Genomic DNA, 15,770 nt, shown 5'->3' with positions numbered 1-15,770 from the left:
TGGGTGACTATGACCATGATGTGGCTTGTTGGAAGGCCAAGAAGCCTAGGACAAAGAGCAAGGAGAAGAGAGAAAGCTCAACCTAGTGAAGACCACCCACTTACTTTATTACATACAGAATGTACAGAATGTCCGCTTGGTCCTGTAGGTTCGAACAGTCTTTCAGCTGCTCAGCCAGCTTCTCACAGTCTATGTTGCCGTGGTCATCTCTGGGAAACTGGAAGTCATCTTCGGGGGCCTGTCCATACAAAAGCCAGAAAGCAGGGGAGGGGGGCTGAGCATGCCAACTTCCAGAAGACCAGGAAGTGACACACCAACCCGGTCTTGGAACTCTGCTGCTGTGCTATGCTACAGGTTTTCATTGTATCTTTTGGGGCTTTTTGTTTATATTTCTGATCGGTGAATCATTGTGTTAGTGGATGTTTGCAGGGGACTGAACTGAACAGGTTAAAATATGTGTAAATTTTATTTATGTAAAGGTCAAAAACAGGCAAAACCAACCCCTGGTGTTAGAATTCATGCTAGCAGTTACCTTTCGAGTGGAGGGGGAGGAAGCGACCGGGAGGGACACAAAGGGCGCTTGTTACGCACACGGGTCTGTTGGCTCAGTGATAATTCATTGAGCTCTATACTTATATTTTATATACTTTTCTCTATATATGTTAAACTTCAATAAAATGTTTTTTGAAGGCAAAACACACACAAAAAATATGTGAGTTTTAAACAACCTAAAATTGTGGTTAGGTTAAAATAGTCTCCAACAGACGCCGAATCTTTCTGATAAAATCAAAGGGAACTTTGGATAAAATAACAAATTATGGGAACTAGTGGGGAACACCCTGGGATTTTATTCTCCAGAGGAATCTTTTTCTGGTTTTGTGCCCTGCTCCACAAGTAGCCCGGCTTTGGCTGGCTGGCACAGCTAGGATGGGGCTGGCAGCGAGCTAGCTCATTTCCTCTAATGTGACACAGATTCTGATGAGTAGGCAGAATGTCAGTAGCCATCTCCTACACGCAAAATATAAAGGTTTGCATCAAATTCAGTGTGCATACTGACACAAACCAGAAGCCAGACAACTAAGTGAGTGGGTGCACATCAAAACCCAGAACTTCTAATCCTGAAAGTTCTGGATACCAAGAAATGTGCTCTTTTGAGTTCAACCATTTAAAAGAGTTCTTGGGGCTACACCAGCACCAAAGAACATCACACTTTTTGAAAAAGTGATTCTAAATACTTTACCTTTTTTAGGAGTGGCTGAGGACAATCAACAAGATTCAGCGATTTACGGTGGGCACTTAGGACTTTAGTTGGCAAAGCCATGGGAACAACTAGAAAACAAACGAATAAAGAGAAAGCTCTTCGGAGCAGGAGGAAGGATAAAATACTTCTTTTAAGAGGTACGGTGGCTACTCCCTATTCAGTACAAACCAAGTAAGAAATGATTACTTACTTAGTTTCACTGATTTCAAAAAGAATTTTTCATGTGGCCACATCATGTGCTAACTCTGGAAATAAGAAATGAGCAGGACACACACAGATCTTGCTTTAAGGAGCTGAATTCCACTTTTCTCTCTTAGAATTCAGGGAAAACTACATAGCATCTAGGACTGGAAGGAGACTTAGAAATGATTGAGTCCAGCTTCTTTTTCTTTCAGATGTGGAAACTGAGAACCAGAGAGGGTTTGTCCAAGGTTTGTCCAATGACCTTGTCATTTGCCCAAGGTCACTGGCCTTCTCATAATCGAGGTGTACCAGCTTCCTGTCCACTGTGTGTTTCACTTTGCCACTGCTGGGTGTTAGCGTTTCTGTTTTTTTAACCACCTAATTAATTAATTAATTTTTGGGGCTGCGCTGTGCAGCTTGCAGGATCTTATTAGTTCCCTGACCAGGGACTGAACCTGGGCCCCAGCAGTGAAAGCACCGAGTCCTAACCACTGGACCATCAGGGAATTCCCCTTTTAACCACCTTTAGATGTTATCAGTATTTATTCATTAAGCCATCTCTGTCTGCCAGGGTATGTCATATCACCTTGGGAAAATAGGAAGCTTTCCAGGTAAAGATGAGGTATATTTAAAAGGCATTTATAGGGCTTCCCTGGTGGCACAGTGGTTAAGAATCCACCTGCCAATGCAGGGGACATGGGTTCAAGCCCTGGTCCGGGAAGATCCCACATGCCGCGGAGCAGCTAAGCCCGTGCGCCACAACTACTGAGCCTGCGCCCTACGGCCCACGAGCCACAACTACTGAGCCTGCGTGCTGCAACTACTGAAGCCCACGTGCCTAGAGCCCATGCTCTGCAACAAGAGAAGCCACCACAATGAGAAGCCCACGCACCGCAATGAAGAGTAGCCCCTGCTTGCCGCAACTAGAGAAAGCACGTACACAGCAACAAAGACCCAACACAGCCAAAAATTAAAAATAAATAAATTTTAAAATAAATAAATAGAAGGCATTTATAGACCTTCAGGTAACACTAGTGGATTAAACATAAGTTTTAGTTTCTCTTAAACCCCCGCTAACACTACAAAAAGTAATAATTTTTAAAAAGGCAAATCCTAAAGAATAGGGAAGCAGGAGAGAAGACAATAGTAACATTTTGGAAGTGGGAAAGCTGAAGGATGAAAACATTTAGTGGACACAAGGCAACCAAACCCAAGACTGCAGTGGGGAAAACCAAGAACCAGTCAGATTTCTAACAGAGAATCCTCAGAAGTCTAAGGAGCTTGCTGCTCCATGGACCTCTAGAACTTGGGGGTCCAGAGAGGGTAACCATAAGAAGGAAGATGGAGAAGAAGGTGTGTGAGAGGCAGCGAGCTCCCTAGATGCCTTGTGCAACTCCACACAGCTTGGCAACTGCCTTGCTCACCCTGATAGAAGGCTAGAAGGTCTCTCTGAAGAGGGTAAAAAAGGGGTGGTATGTGTGTCTCTGGAGGGGATGCTGACCCACGTCTGAAGGTGTGGGTACATTCCTTGGGGGAATAAATGACTGTATAGCTCGAGGCAATCAGACCCTTACAGGTTAGAAAGGAGATTGCAAAGGAGATCGCAGAACATCTCTGGGAAATCTGCCCTGCCTTCACCCATAAACCCAACAGGCCCCATTTACAGGTACAGGCTTGGAGAGTCTTATATGCATGAGCAGTTAACCAAGGAACACCCAGCACTGGAGGAAAGACTCTACTCTGGAAGATAGAAACCAATACAAACAGGAACAATTGACTTGGGGGAAATGGAAACCATTTAGGGAGAAGAAAATGTAAAAACAAAAACAAAAAGCCCTGCCATTAATTCTTAGAGTAATAAGAATTATATTGCATTCATGAAACAAGAACAGATACAATTGAGAGAACAAAGATTTAAAACATGACAGCAAAAGTGGAAAAACTCAACTGAGCAGGTGGAACAAAAAGTTGAAGCAATTGCCCTCAGAACAGATCAAAAGACAGAGAAATGGAAGACAGGAGAGAAACGATAAAGACTTCTTCAGGAGGTCAACATTGGAATCATAAAGTACCAGAAAGAGAGGACAGAGAAAATGTAGGGAAGGAAATGAGTCAAGGAATTTTTCAGAAAAACTTTACAGGACTAAAAACCATAAATTTCAAGATAGAGAAGGCCCACTGAGTAGCCAACACAGTGGATGAAAATACACCCAGAACAAAGCACATCATTGAAATTTCAGAACCTGAGAGAAAATCCTACAAACTTGGAAAGAGAATAACAGTTTATATTTCAAGGATCAAAAATCAGAATGGGGCTTCCCTGGTGGCACAGTGGTTGAGAGTCCGCCTGCCGATGCAGGGGACACGGGTTCGTGCCCCGGTCCGGGAAGATCCCACATGCCGCGGAGCGGCTGGGCCTGTGAGCCATGGCCGCTGAGCCTGCGCGTCCGGAGCCTGTGCTCCGCAATGGGAGAGGCCACAACAGTGAGAGGCCCGTGTACCGCAAAAAAAAAAAAAAAAAGAAATCAGGATGGGTTCCGATTTCTCAGAAGCAACACTGATAGCTAGAAGACAATGAAGAGATGCTTTCAAAATTCTTAAGGAAAATTTATTTTCAATCTAGAATGCTATACCCAGCCTAACTCTCAAATGGAGAATTTGTAGATATTTTCAGACTTGAAAGGTCTCAACAATTTTACCCACCATGAACTGTTTCCTAGGAAACTACTGGATGTCCTCCACCAAAATAAGATAGTAAGCTAAGAAAGAGGAAAAGTTGAGATACAGAAAACAGGAGAGCTAACAAAGGAGACAAGGAAGTCTCCCAGATGATGATGAAGGAACATCCCAGGATAAGATCTACATCCTGGACGTGGAGGGTGGCCAGGCCAAAAGGGGCAGTGAACTCCAGAAACAAGCAAGTTAAGGGCTGTCATTACTGTGCCCTCTTCCATTGCACCATTTCTTAAAACCTACTGAAACTGTTCTAGAATGTATTCCACCAAAGGAATAAATTGAGAAAGGGGAACATGCCAGAATCAAGAAACAGGGAACCCAACTGCAGAGACAAGCAAAGGAGATTCCAAGGATTATCGTAAAGAAAAGACCCAGGATGCCAGGTATGCAAGAGGCTTAGAGTGCAATCAGCCAGATGGGAGGAAACTTTTGGACTCTAAGAAAAGCAGTGGAACCGTGAGATTCATACATGATTCACCTTGTGGAAATTTGTATTGCGAGGCCATTGGAAGGTGTAGAAAGGAAGCGAAGCAAACTAAAAGATAGGGCAACTGTTAACTTTAGAGAAAACGAAGAGGAAAAATGATAATGTAGTATATTATTATACTGAGTTGGGAATAATATTTGCATACATACAATGACAGAAATAGTGAATACTGATTTAACTAAACCTTAATACAACTGCATGGATAGGTTAGGGGAAGTGAAGCAGAGGAGTGGTGATGTAACACAGCTGAATTCCTCACCTGCACAAGAAAAAGTCAACAGATACTGAATAAAATCGATGCATCAAAGACAGCACTACAGACACATTATTTAGAAATATGTAAATACCAGGAGAAACAACTAAGAGTTGAAAGTGGTTGCCTCTAAGTAGAAGGACTGGGGGCAGTGAGGAGGGGAGAGGTGAGGCAGGAAACAGCTGCATTTTGTTGTCGTTTAGGATTCTTTGACTTTTACATTATGCTCATGCATTACTTTGATAAAAGAAGTTATTTTAACAGGCAGAAAAGAGTTAATAATGTACATGGAATTTCCAAACCCTTTGCTTTTGCCATCACGGAAAGTATATCCCGAGTGGAGTAGATGGCACTGAAAACATGGCTGTCCTCTGTCTTCTTACAAAGAGGTGGCAGATAGCACTTCGAGGATGTGCTTTGCAGGAGGTGGCTGATATACTGGTCAAGTTCATCCTGGCTTTCTATAATTACACAGGTAAGAAAAAGAGCCAGTGAAAACAAGCTGCAGAAATAACCTAAATGCATAATAGTGATTACGTGTAGCATGAAGTGCTGAGTAGATTTAGTGAAAGACAACATTTTGATATAGATATTTGACCTCCACTCTACCCCTGGAAAGTAAAGAGATTTACATAGATAATGCATGTATTCATAAAGTTATTGTTTGGAAAAACTTCATCCTAGAAAAAGAAAATACAGGTCCAAATAGTGTTTACATCACATCATCCCAAGATGAGCTGAATATGTAGACAATGAGAGGGCCAGCAGCCAACATCTGATCTTTTGGTTTTAATTTGTCATGAGTGAGCTAAGCATTATGGAATCCCCAGCCGCAATCCCAAGTACTATCTAAAAGTGAAAAACAGGTCACTCCAACCCAAAACCTTCCTCAGTTTGAGAAATGTTATACACAAAGGACTTCATCACTTATATCCAGTCAAACCAAGATCATTCTACCATTTCTTTGAAAATTCAAGCAGTGTGTTTCTTTCTTTATATTTCGTGAAAAGTCCACATTCCTGAAACTCTTTGTCCCTCTAGGTTTAAAAAAGCCCCACTTTCACAGTTTAGGTTTATTAAAGTGGCATTTTAATACGTGAAAGTTTCCAAAGACTCTTTTGTCAGGTTAATTACAAATCATTTTCTGTGCTTGAGTTTTAGGGCAATTTTATCACAATGCCACGGTTTAAATAAATTCAGGGACACCTGCAAAGGCATTCCAAGCCGTACCTTGATTATAGTTGTCTTCGAAATATCCTCCCAAATCTGAATCACTATCAGGACTGAAGCTCCCTTCACTGGTATCGTCAAACAACTTCTCATCACAGTCTGGATCCAGGAAGGTCAGATACGTGTAGAAAGAGGTGGTGAGAAATTCCGAAAGGCTCCCTAATTTTACTCTGCCAAGGAAACACTATGTTAGAGATATAGGTGGATGTGGACAAACTTCCACTATGAATCATCGAGACACTTTTCAATAACCAGGTGGCACTTCTGCCAGAATCAGTAAGCACGTCACTCTGCAGACTGCCCCATACAAGCAGTCAGCCAAGAAATGAAAATGAAAATTCAATAGCAAGTATGAAGTGGAAGCACACAGCATATTAAAAGCCAAAATGCATCATGCTGATTTCCTATCCCCAAACCCAACACAAATAGAAATCTATTTTATTGAACCAACCAAAGTTTTACAAAACATATTGAGCGAACCACTTTTAAACAGAACCAACCCTCGGGTATTTTTCGCCCTAAAACAACTGGACCAGGACAAAACCACAAGCAACGATTCTTTGGGTGCCCTCGTGCTACCTTTTATGAGTCCCTATCACTCAGCCACACAAGGCCCGGGGGAGGGTGAGGGGAAATGTTGGGAGAGGCATGTCTCAGAGCCAAAGTTCTCTCTAGAAAGAATGTGATGGCCGGGCCATCCCCGGATAGAGACAGTAGCCCAGAGGGGCCCTATTATCAGGCTGGGAAAAGTTCCACCGAAAACTGGGAGCTGGGTTTGCCAGTATGGGATTCTGCTACAAAGGCAGCAGCCTCCGAGTTCTTGCTCCCTGAACCTGATTCACCCCCAGGTTCGGGGGGCAAGTGGGATGTCCACTGTACAGAAAGAAAGCGGGCACTATGTGCTTCTTAAAGTGTTAGATCTGGAGGCAGAAAAGTGTAGGATGCCTCAGAGCTACCAGCATCAGATTATGACGTGTTTAAATGGCTTAGTTTGAGGAGAGTAAACAGAAGCACGCAGCTCAGATGAACTCACAGGTGCCTGAGCTTCTGCGGGCAAGTACACTGTCAAGAGACATTGCCTGAGGGAGAGAAAAGCCTTCCCTTAAATCAAGTAAAACTTTCCCCCTAGAGCCCTGGGGTCAGTTCTAAGGATTGTTTTGCCCTGCGGTTGGAAACAGTAGGAGATGAGGTGGAGCCAGGGACCAGTTCCTCTCTGATGAAGTTGAAAGGAATCAGGTCAAAGGCGGAAAGGCTAAACCCTCTGATGGCAAGCGACCCCAGGTGGGTGCAGAGGGTGGAGCCTGGCATGTAGAGCGAGTTCAGTTTTTTAAATACCCTCAGACCTAAAAAAGAGACAAAATGACATTCAGCGTTAATTATGAAGAACTAAGTAGGAAGGGCAGCTGATGGAGCCTAGGCATTCCTGTTTCTTTCCAGGGTTCTCTGGATTGTTTGCCATACTCTGTAACCAGGAGGCCCTCCTGATTCCTGTAAGCCCTCATCCAGCTCAGTATGGTGGTTACAGCCCCGTTTCTGGATTCACACAGAGCTTCTGCACCTACTCATCTTGTGCCCCTGGCTCTCTGAGCCTACAGATCCTTGCCCATAAAATAGGAATACAGCCTGCACGACAAAGTGAAGACAACATGAGACAACAGGTGCAAAGCCACAAAGAACACACTGCAAGTGCTCAACTAACTGCACACGGTATCCTTTTGACAATGATTAGATTTCAGTTAAAGAATTCATTTTGGAAAACAGTTAATTATGGGCGTATAGTATTGTCTCTCGGTTATGACGCCATATGCCAGGTGGTAACTTATCCAAGCTGGATATGAAATGTACGAAAGCAGATGCCAACTGCAGTTATGGCGCCAGCCCTGGGAGCTAGATAGCAGAATGCTGGGGATGGCCTCGCTGACACTCATGAGAGAGGCCAGGAGAAGCTTGGAGCGAGGGCCACTTCGAGTCTACAGCAAAACCCGCAGCGAGCTTGGTGAGCAGAGGTGCCAAACCCAGTGCTTAGAAATCCAGTGACTCAACCCTGAGGACATCAGCCTAAGTGAAATAAGCCAGTCACACAAAAAAACAAATACTGGATAAGTCCACTGAGACGAGACACCTGGAGACAGAAAGCAGACTGTAGTTGCCAGGGGCGGGGGTGGGGGGAGTTTCAGTTTTACAAGATGAAAAGAGTTCTAGAGATTGGTTGCAAACTACGTGAATATACTTAACGCAACCGAACTGTACACTTGAAAATGGTTAAGATGGCAATTTTTATGTGTATTTTATAATTTAAAAAAATTACTGTGGCAGCAGGGTCCCTGGTGTGGGAGGATGTGACAAGAAGGGCTGACTTCAACTCCCAAACACTTTTAGCAACTGGCACTCCATCAGGACCCAAACGGCAGCCTCCCCAAGCTCGGCAAAGGCCACACATTACTCGGACCAGCTGCGTGGTGAGGTTATCCTGGGGCCCTTCTGGCATATTCCAGGAGATTCACAGAGATCAGGGCATAGATGCTACTGAGAAATCTTCTGCCCTGTGACAGTCATGGGGTACAAAAAAAAAAGGGGTTTCCATGGGAGGTGAGCCCCCTATCCCTCAAGGTGCTTCACTGTAATAGCTGGGAGCACTGGTTGGACTGTGGGCCTGCAAATCGGAATGGGCGTCGTTCCACGGAGGATGAGGGGACAGTGGTCTAGGGAGGCCCATTCAGGTGCTCTGCTCTGAGGGCCACGAAGGAATTTGTAAAGTTCTGTGAATTATTCTTACGGCGTTGGCACACCCAAGTCAATTCCAGGAGTGATTTGATTATTGAGCACCGGCCAGATCCTAGGCCCTGGGTGTTTTCTAGCCTTTGAGTAGAAACAGACACAGCATCCCATACATGCATTCCGAGAGTGCCACTTCGGAGAGACTTGATATGTTCATCTCTCTATGCCCCAGGCCTCCTGGCGTCCATAAAAGCTTCACAAACACCCACCAACTGATGCTTAGAGATGATTCCAGTTTCACATGGGTGACTGGATTAGATGTTTTAACTCCCTTTTTACTCTAAAGCTCCACGCTTCTATGTTCGGCAAGATACGAAAAATGGGAGAAGGGCAGCAAAAGACTTTAAGAAAGGTCAACGCTACTTTTGCTTTTTAAAAAAATCACAAATTACCTAGCTCCTCCAAAATATCCATCCTCTAGTTTTCGAATTGTAGAAAGAACAGCAGAATGAATATCTGAGCCATCGTTTGCTTAAAAAAAAAAAAAAGATCAATTAGTTTACTTAATCTGGGAATACTTTGTTTCGTTATGCACGGAAACGTTTTCATCAACAAAATCTAATTAAAATATGTATGGCGCAGAAGATTCCTGACCTAAGAAATCTAACTGCTAAGAACCCCCCCTTCAGTACTTAGCTCTGTCCATGGGACGCATTTTAAACATTTTGAAAAGGGTCCAAACCACCAGTGGGACATGAGTCAAGCAGATCAAGTTCATGGAGTTACTGAGCATGGTATGGGTGATGGGGAAGGTGAGCGTGGGTCTGCCCGTCATCCGCCAGCAGGTGCACAGGTAGGCTAGCTCGATCCTCAGCATCTCCACAATCATCTCATTGTCCAGGGCCAGGTAGAAGTGATGCTGGTCAGTGAACTGCAAGTCAGAAGAGGCCAGGTTCAAGGCTGTCCTTCATCTCCCTCGACATAACCCCAGCTGTCATTCACGGCAGCACTAATCCTTGCATTTTGTTTCCAGAGAAGAGGCTCAACCCTGGCTGTAATCCGCCCCCATAATGGGGCTCTCCTCGCGATCAGACAAATCGACCTGTCGCCTGCCCAGGAGCCAGAGCTACGTTAGTGCTAGCGCAGAAGGGAAACTTGCACAACGAGATCTATTTACAGCTCCTTGGATGGGGATTTAAGGACCTGCCCCAATACCGCTGTCCCTGAAGGTAAATCAATAACTCCTTAATTCCTACACTGTCCAGGGCTGCTGGGCTCGGTGATGTTTTCCTAGTGGGGCCACTGAGAGCAGGTGAGACGTGGAGACTGTGTTTACCTGATTCATGGCCTGGTTAATGTGAACTAAAGGCACTGTTGCCTGATGTTGATGAAAATCACTGTCGTCCTGGCCTCTGGACCAGTGCACGCTCAGTTCTGGTCTAAAATTTGTTACGAAGGGAAATAACTCACAAGATTTAAGCAAGCAGCACAGGCTGGGTGAAAAAGAGCAACTTGAGGCTACTGACCCATGACCCTACAGTCCAACTACGTCCCCAGACAGCTGGGCGGCTATGCCCCATGTTGACAAAGTGATCCCTCAGTTGGCCTTTCTAGCTGCCCAAATGGATGAAAAACGCTTCGTTTGCATTCCACAGGACTAGTTTCCTTTGGAAACAAAAACTCTGAAGAAAGGTTCCATAATCTGTATATTCAGGATCCTGTCAAGAGGGTTGGGACCTAAGAAATCAGACTTCCCATGTGGGATTCTGCTGACAGAGGACCTGCTAACAGCCCAAGCAAGGGTTAAGGACTATTGCAATTAGGGCACAAGGGCTGCGAGTCAAGTGGCATGTCACTAGCGAATTTGTAAAGTGGTATGAATTTCATACTGGAAGTGAGGGCACGCTCAATTCGATTCAAGCCGCATTTGTTGAGCACCTACCACGAGTAAAGAACTGTATTAGGTACTGGGCGTCATCTTACGTCTCTGTTTGAATACATGCACGCACATTCAAAGTACCTCCCCAGACAGAAAAGACAGCTTAATAAACATGCTTGTTGGTTTGTTACTGGCCTGCTCTTCTCACCTGGGGTGTGAAAGTAAAGATTTGGTTCCTAATCACATATAGTTTAGATGTTCCAAGGACTCCGATGTGCCGATATGGTCGCCCACTCAATTTCATATTCTTATTCCGTCCTATTTAGAAAATAAAAGAGCAATTCGAGCTAGAGCAAATACAGTGACATCTAATCCAAGTGATTCTGGCTAAGACTGGGCTTACTTATATGTTAAACAACTCACTTTGAGGTTTGGTTTTTCTAATACTGTTATCCTTCTTTGGGACAAGGATGAATTAAAAACAAATCCCACCCCCTTCTTTTCATGCATATAGAAGAACAGCACCCGGTGCCACATCTATATGGGATAAAATTATTAAAAGGACTTTATTAATGTTCACTTTTTATTTATTTAGTATTGAACCATGATCCTAAACAAAGTCAGATTTTAGAAAAAGTAAAGAGAACCCATCTCCCATTTTAATGGGTAAATGGGCATTTTCTTAGACCACAGATAAAATTTAGAAACATCACCAAGACACAAATGACTGTTCCAATTGTGAAATTTCAAAGGTGGCTCCTTCTTTTACAACAGAGCTGATGAATCACACTGCTACGTGTGGTGACATCTCCTGAACAGGCATGAGAGGAACGTGCTTGGTGGCCATTCCTCTTCACGTGGAAGCTGTCAAACCACCTACTTTAGTGCTTTGCCCAATTCCTTTGAATTTACACATATCACAGTCTCCCCCAGACCCCAAACCTAGAACCGAGATGCCCCCTCGCCAAAAATGCCCTGCTATTTCCCCAAACCTACCAAGCTTGGCATATATGTGACTAAGAATCCGGCCTGGCTGGACTCGGATTGGATGAATGTCGGCAATACTCTGCAAGCTCACCCCATGTTTCCTCAGCAACTCCTTAATGTGCTTGTTTTCTGCCAGAACAGTCACTGTGAACAAGAACATAGCACCTGCATGAGACGGCGGCCCTCGTCCCCTCACACGGATGTGTGCTGCTGTCTCCTCTCCTCTCTGGCCTGTGACAGCATGCTCTCCACGTGCTGGGTGCTTTTGAAAGGGAGAGCGCTTGTCCTGTCGCTCTTCCTGGTTCGCTCTGGCCTTGCCTCCCCTCAACACCCACAGTGCATATTTATCGAGTGCCCTCAATGTGCAAGACAGTCTGGGACTTCTAGAAGTGGTCTTCAACAGGTCCCAAGCTGAATTACCCATCTCAAATGACGTCTTGCTTCCCTGTGGGTCTGCATTTATTCGAAACCTGTCTTGTGTTCTTTTCACATGGGGTCAGGAGTGGAAACAGCTTTGCAAAGGGGATACCAGAAGAAGTCCGTGCCTCTGCTCTCAAAGACAGAAGAGCAATATAGTGGTGTGTGCAGCAGGGGATGCTCTGACCAAGGGGGAGGGAGGAGGAGATTTTATGCTCTGGAGAGAAGGAAAAGTGGGCCTACCAGTGGGCTGGTGGTAGTGGGGCAGCCTGGCCCACTGGGAAACACAGCACAGGGCCCCCCGCTAGTAGGGAAGAGCCACCCCAGAGCTGGGCCACGCACCCAGTGGGCCGGCCTGAGCCCCATCTCCAGTGAATGAGGCTGGGCATCTGGCTCTCTAGCAGGCAAGGCTCTGGGATGCCTGGGATGTGGGGGCCGGAGGTGGGCTCAGACCCCCCCATACCTGCTGTACCAGTACTGCTGGCTTTTAAGAGAAGGGACAGGGCTTCCCTGGTGGCGCAGTGGTTGAGAGTCCGCCTGCCAATGCAGGGGACGCGGGTTCGTGCCCCGGTCCGGGAAGATCCCACATGCCGCGGAGCGGCTGGGCCCGTGAGCCATGGCCGCTGAGCCTGCGCGTCTGGAGCCTGTGCTCCGCAACGGGAGAAGCCACAACAGTGAGAGGCCCGCGTACCGCAAAAAAAAAAAAAAAGAGAAGGGACAGTGCTTTGGCAAAAGGAAGGAGTCCTGGGGAGGGAACTGGAGAAAGGGAGTTCTGGCCACAGAGAGAGCGGCTGGTGCTGTGTCCACCTGCAGCTGAGCCTGCCAGGAGCTGCAGGGGCTCGGGGCGGTGCTCAGGCCAGAGGAAAGACTCGGTTACTGTTAAGGTAGCTCCCTGAGCCCAACCACTGTACCCTCAGGCTGGTGGCAGCTGAACGTATGATACATGTAAATGCCACTGAGACCTGAATGTCACCTCCTTATATTTACATAGCACATGATGCTGTTTCAAAGTATTTTAATATTCATGATCTCATCTGAGCTTCACAGCAAGGCCCTGAGGGGAAGCCTTGCTGCTCGACTGGCCAGCTGTAGCTGAGCAGGGACTGGAAGCTAACCCCCCAGGCCCCAGCATGGGAACATCAGCCATGCAGGACTGGGCGAGCAGCTTCCCTTAACACCCGTCTCCTTGGAAGATTACAACACCGTGCAGAGATCTCCACGTATCAGAGCCACAAGGCGGTCACTCTGTAGAAGTGACTCTTTCAGACGAGTGGCTTGACCAAGACCTGTGAGCCTGGTGATCTGAGAGAGATGCACGCAGAGAAGTTTCTGAAACTGCACTTCTCCTTCCTCCAGACCACAGCCTCTGATATTTTCTACTCTGTTTTCTTCTATTGCATTTAAAAAAAAAAAAAAAAGTGGTGCTCAGGATCCATCGATGCACCCCAGCCCGCAACTGGAAGAGCGGCCTTGTGGACTTAAGGGATCACTTAGCAGCATGTGCTCTGGTGACGGGCAGAGACTGTGGGGTCAGGCTGGATCACGCCACCTGGAGGTCAGAGCTGGGTTTGCACCTCCAGCTGTCAGCCGTGGGTCCCTGAGTAAGTTAACCCCTTAGCCTCATGTGTAAGAGGGGGATGATAATCATGATCGTCACACTTTCTACCTGATCGGAATGTTGTGATGGTTGGGTGCGTCTCTCGGTGGGCCTGGGGCACAGTATCGACTGGGTGATGACCTGCACGACCTCTGCTGTATCACGGACAGGCATAGCCAAATGCATCCGTGGCCACAGAGAGGGTTGCCCTTCATTTGCTCAATAATTGTTTTTAATGTATTGAATGCGTGTGTATCAATCAACACAGAAGCTACAAAAATGATAAGGCCCTTGTCCTTAAGAAATGTACAGTGTCCTCTAGAGGACACAAGGCGTAGTCACGACACGCTATGATACTTAGCTGGTATATAAGTCACTCTATGAGGTTTGTGAGCTCCTGGGGAGTCCTTCCTAGGAGGGGAAGTAGGGAGAGGAATCAGCCAGCAGGGAGCATTCTAGGCCTGGCCCTGCACTGAGGGCTTTCCCTGTGGATCTCAATTCCTCTCAAGACCACCCTGTGAGAGAGCACCGGTCAGGAGAGCCCGAGGCACACAGAGGTGAAGTCACATGGCTAGTCAGAGCCAGTGCCGCAGCAGTAGCCCAGGCTGGCCTTGCACTTCTGCGGAAGAGGTGCCGGCTGGAGAGGAGGGGAGATGGGTGGAGGGAGGTGAAAACATGGGCCTGCAGCTCTGGAAAGAAGTCAGACCTCCAAGGGAGGAACGAGTGAACCCTCATTTGGGTTTTGAGTTTTCAACAAGGTCACGTTCTACTTTTTAAAGAAGAGCAGTTATGAAAAATGATGCTCAATGAATCACTTGTGCCCCGGTTGCAATCAAGGTTTAGATTCAAGAAACAACTGCTTTGTAGAAAGTAACTGTGATTGGAAGCAGCTGAGTTACAGAACACATTTCACAGAACTAATACATGCTAAAATATATACACATGCAGATTTTTAAAAATTACATAGAACACTTCGCTTTAAAAATAACATTGGTTTTACAAAGTTAAATATGAATAGTAAACATGCTCACAAACCTTGTACTACGACATCAGGTTTGACGGAAGTGGAAAATCTTCTATTTAAGGGATCAATTTCACCAGTGGCAAGGAATCCCTAGGAAAAGAGGAGCATTAACACTATGAAATACTGATTAACTGAAATTTCACCTTAAACCTAAGTTTGAAAATAAAATATTTGGGGGCTCAAAATCTTCAGTGTTTTATTCCTTTATCATTTTTCAAGGCAAATGCTTATTTTCTCTGAACTACAGTATACCATTTAGATGGCACTGATCAATGTATTGCGTTTTTGGCACCCAGCTCTCCAGGGCTAGTCAGAGACGCCAAACTTGTGTGAGTGAAAAGAACGAGGGTAACTCATGCTTCCTGAGCCCTTACCCCGCGCCAGGTACCGTGCTGAGCCCTGTACATGCACTGTCACACAGGCCTCCTAACAGGGAGGCACTACCATTCGCACATCTTACAGGTGGGGAAACCGAGGCAATGTCCTTAGGGTAAGGACTTGGCCCAGAGTTGACTGTCCTGAAACACAAAACTCCCCTGCCTGCTGGCAGAGTGCTTTTTGAATGTGGATCTCCTCGTATTTTCTATAAATGATGGGAACCTTAAGAGAAGGGATCAAGGTGTTCTGGGAGTTCTGAGGAGAAGTTGGACCTAATGCTGGACCTAGATGAGGGCCTTTACATTGGGAGGAGGAAACAAAAGCAAGTTTGTTTCCCATGTCACTGATACAGAAATCAGAGCTGCACCATATTGCAGAGATGATAAAGCCCAAACTCTTTACTTTAAAGATGAGGAAACGTGAAAAAAAAAAACCCTATATTTAAATAAAGCTGTACAACATTAAAAAAAAATAATAATAAAGATAAGGAAACCGAGGCCCAGGGAGATTAAGAGACCTGCCCGAGGTTAAAGAGCTAGTCAGAGGCAGGGCTGGCTTTCCAAAGGAGATATATGTGCTTCCCTACTCATAAAGACAAAAGTATAAGACACAGTCTCCAC

At 45.7% G+C, this 15,770-nt stretch overlaps 1 protein-coding gene across 16 annotated transcripts in view; it reads right to left on the bottom strand.

Moving 5' to 3' along the window:
• Positions 1 to 15,770, bottom strand: part of PHKA2 (phosphorylase kinase regulatory subunit alpha 2) — an 82,219-nt gene that overhangs the window by 13,050 nt on the left and 53,399 nt on the right. For 14 of the 16 annotated variants that reach the window (XR_012329390.1, XR_004524540.2, XR_004524539.2 and 11 more), the window contains 9 exons: positions 14,784 to 14,862; positions 11,744 to 11,878; positions 10,956 to 11,065; positions 9,655 to 9,799; positions 9,321 to 9,399; positions 6,151 to 6,320; positions 5,208 to 5,381; positions 1,241 to 1,329; positions 105 to 238 (listed from right to left, as the gene is read on the bottom strand). Coding sequence is in view for 13 of the 16 variants with exons in the window: in XM_033849912.2 (XP_033705803.1) it covers positions 105 to 238; positions 1,241 to 1,329; positions 5,208 to 5,381; positions 6,151 to 6,320; positions 9,321 to 9,399; positions 9,655 to 9,799; positions 10,956 to 11,065; positions 11,744 to 11,878; positions 14,784 to 14,862 (1,115 nt within the window). In the remaining 3 variants the exon portion in view is untranslated. The remainder of the gene's footprint in view (positions 1 to 104; positions 239 to 1,240; positions 1,330 to 5,207; positions 5,382 to 6,150; positions 6,321 to 9,320; positions 9,400 to 9,654; positions 9,800 to 10,955; positions 11,066 to 11,743; positions 11,879 to 14,783; positions 14,863 to 15,770) is intronic. The other 2 variants (XM_033849903.2, XM_033849910.2) reach the window with 2 other exon arrangements.

The sequence above is a fragment of the Tursiops truncatus genome, chromosome X, assembly GCF_011762595.2.
Source record: "Tursiops truncatus isolate mTurTru1 chromosome X, mTurTru1.mat.Y, whole genome shotgun sequence".
NCBI classification, from domain to species: Eukaryota; Metazoa; Chordata; class Mammalia; order Artiodactyla; family Delphinidae; genus Tursiops; species Tursiops truncatus.
This window is presented reverse-complemented; position numbering and strand designations above follow the sequence as displayed.